Consider the following 2,927-nt stretch of genomic DNA (forward strand, 5'->3'; position numbering starts at 1 on the left):
AACAATGACAGAACAGCGGCTCAATCACCTTCTGTTTCTGCATATACACAAAGACTTGACTGATAACATGGACCTCAGCAAAGTCTGCCGCAGCTTCTGCTTCGCGAGTCAGCGAAGGGAGGCATACTTTGGAAAATACTGAGCTCTGAAACTTATTGTTATCATTAGTCGTTATTAGTGTCATTAGGATGTAAATAGTTTACAATGAGCGACATACTTATAAATAGCCTCGGAAGAAATCTTTTTACTAATATAATGTTTGGTTATATGTTCCAAGTCTGACAAAGTTTATGCTGTTTTAATACCAAATGCTCTTAATTAGTTCCGCCGCACAAGCGTTTGTATATTCCTGTTGCTCAGATGTTGGATTCTTCCATCTCTGCCCATGCGCATGTTATTTACCTGTGTTTACTTTTATTGTGGTCATTTATAAAGCTGTTGGTTGGTTTAACTAATAATCATTATTCATAATAAAATATTGGAACAAAAAGTCATAGCTGAAAAAGCGTTTCATTATTCAGTTTTTGTTGATGTTAGACAATGATCCGATGCATGTAAAATTAATAAGGTGACGAAACACTCCGGTGGCCCCCCACCTAGAAAATGAATCCGGCGCCACTGGCTGTATGAGTGTAAGCTGCATGTGTAAGCAGCCCAGTCTCCTCTGTTTTATCAATAACAAACAATAAAATAAGTTAATAATAATTTAATTCAAACCCTCGCGGCTAGTAAACCCAGCAGACCCACTGGGACTTTTCGCAGTGCTGCCAGTCCTGGCCTGTGGATGACCCATGATGAATAGCAGTTTGTTTAGAGACCTTGTACAATACAAACAATTTTAATCAATAAATGTACCATCTAGGTAAATGTGTAGCATTTTTATATATTGTATAATAATGTATACATTTAATTTTTGTGACTGAACTGTGGCTGTCTCCTTGTTTTGTTCCAGTTGCATTTGGGCCCCCCCACTGTGGTGCCAGCCTCCCTGTCATCTTCGGTATCATCTGTTTTATGGGCATCATTGGAAACTGCATTGTCATGTACACCATTCTGAAGAAGACCAAGTGTCGCGCCAAACAAAGCGTTCCAGACATCTTCATCTTAAACTTATCAATTGTCGATCTTCTGTTTCTCCTCGGGATGCCGTTCCTCATCCATCAGTTGCTGGGAAACAGTACATGGCACTTTGGGGCTGCCATGTGCACGGTCATCACTGCTCTTGACTCCAACAGTCAGATCGTCAGTACTTACATCCTAACTGCAATGACCCTCGACCGTTATTTAGCTACAGTCCATCCCATTCGTTTCAACCATGTGCGCACACCATGTGTGGCGGTGCTGGTCATCGGACTGGTGTGGGTTCTGTCCCTGATCACCATCATCCCTGTGTGGCTGTACGCAGGCCTGATGCCCCTCCCAGATGGACTGGTTGCCTGTGCTCTCCTTCTGCCAGATCTTGCCAGTGACATTTTCTGGTTCACACTTTACCAGTTTTTCCTGGCCTTTGCCATCCCCCTGGCCATAATCTGCGTGGTGTTCTTCAAGATCCTCCAACACATGTCCACCAGTGTGGCCCCGCTGCCCCCGCGGAGTTTGAGGGTGCGCACCAGGAAGGTGACTCGGATGGCAGTGGCCATCTGCCTGGCTTTCTTCATCTGCTGGGCTCCTTACTACATCCTCCAGCTTGTCCACCTCGGGGTACAAAACCCAAGCCTGGCTTTCTCCTATGCTTACAACATCGCCATTAGCATGGGCTACGCTAACAGCTGCATCAATCCATTCCTCTACATCATTCTCAGTGAGACCTTCAAGAGACAGTTTCTCAAGGCTGTGCACCCACTTAACAGGAAGTTCCGTGTGAACCCAAGCACCACGGACGGAGGCAGTGTGAGCATGAGAATTATACCCGAAGGAGCTCAGCAGGAGCCAGGAACCAGGGAGATGTTGCCGTCCAACAAGGCCCCACAATGAATCAGTGAACTGAAATGAAAGTATTATTCTCAGAGTTAATCCTGCAACTTTAATCCATGCAACTGACGGTGAGATGTTGACTGAAGAAGACATTTCTTACAATAATGTCAATCATTTTTTGCTTTATGTACATTTACCAAAAAAATTAAATAAAAAAACCCGCAACATCTCAGGTGACTTTCTGTGAAACAATAGTCTTTAAAATGTTATCACCTGCAATGTCCAATGATTAACTGATCCCCTTTTAAAGCCATGAATTTATAGGAAATATAAAAATCTAACTTTATTTCTATAATATCACAGGTTTACATACTTTTTAACATTTCTGTTGTTTTGAAAGGCTGTCCAGCATTTGCAGAAGCTTGATTTTAGCCTATTCATTTATTCTTTTATCCAGTTTTTATAGCTGATAAGTTTGCGGTGTAGGCAGATCAGCCTATTCACAGTGAAAGCTCAGAGAACAACTAACTCTTAGTCTGAGTCTGAGTCAATGACCTCTAGTGCTTTAATGATTTTTGTAGCATTTTCCTACAGACATAGACATCATTAGCCCAAGACCAAAATCAGTATTGTTGTCCTCATAAATGTCCTCACTGTGAAACAGCACATTCAGAACAAATTTATATGGAAAGAAAAAATATTTTGCAGCTTTCAATTTATAGAGATGCAGTGTACAGATATTGTTTATGCTCCTGCATAGAGCCAAGGGGGTTTCATCAACCTACAGCACAACTTTCTTCTACTAAAAGGAAAGATGTGCACAAGACAATCTTCTTTATTACATTCCACTGGGGAGATGATACTTTGTTTTTTTCTGCTTTTGATCCTGTGACAACATGCAGGCTTATGCAGGCTTAAAAAAAATAACAAATGAAAAACCCAGCTGTGATGCATGTTTTGTTAGCTTTCAATCAGCCAACAGTTTGACATCTGTTCTCTATAAGTGGTCAGTA

General features: G+C 41.6%; 1 protein-coding gene across 1 annotated transcript; it reads left to right on the forward strand.

The window, feature by feature from the left end:
* Nucleotides 1-67: 67 nt before the first annotated feature.
* Nucleotides 68-2,210, forward strand: mchr1a (melanin-concentrating hormone receptor 1a). Its single transcript, XM_037974593.1, has 2 exons — nt 68-107; nt 953-2,210. Exons 1-2 carry the CDS (start codon nt 68-70, stop codon nt 1,972-1,974), a joined length of 1,062 nt encoding a protein of 353 aa, XP_037830521.1. The 3' UTR covers nt 1,975-2,210.
* Nucleotides 2,211-2,927: the final 717 nt, after the last annotated feature.

This window comes from Kryptolebias marmoratus, linkage group LG3 (genome assembly GCF_001649575.2).
Source record: "Kryptolebias marmoratus isolate JLee-2015 linkage group LG3, ASM164957v2, whole genome shotgun sequence".
In the NCBI taxonomy this organism is placed as follows: domain Eukaryota; kingdom Metazoa; phylum Chordata; class Actinopteri; order Cyprinodontiformes; family Rivulidae; genus Kryptolebias; species Kryptolebias marmoratus.

Bases quoted from the DNA above. Each gene is read 5' to 3' on its own strand.
- mchr1a (XM_037974593.1), top strand. From the start codon at position 68: ATGGACCTCAGCAAAGTCTGCCGCAGCTTCTGCTTCGCGA. The intron at 108-952 runs GTCAGCGAAGGG...GTTTTGTTCCAG, and splicing joins CCGCAGCTTCTGCTTCGCGA to TTGCATTTGGGCCCCCCCAC.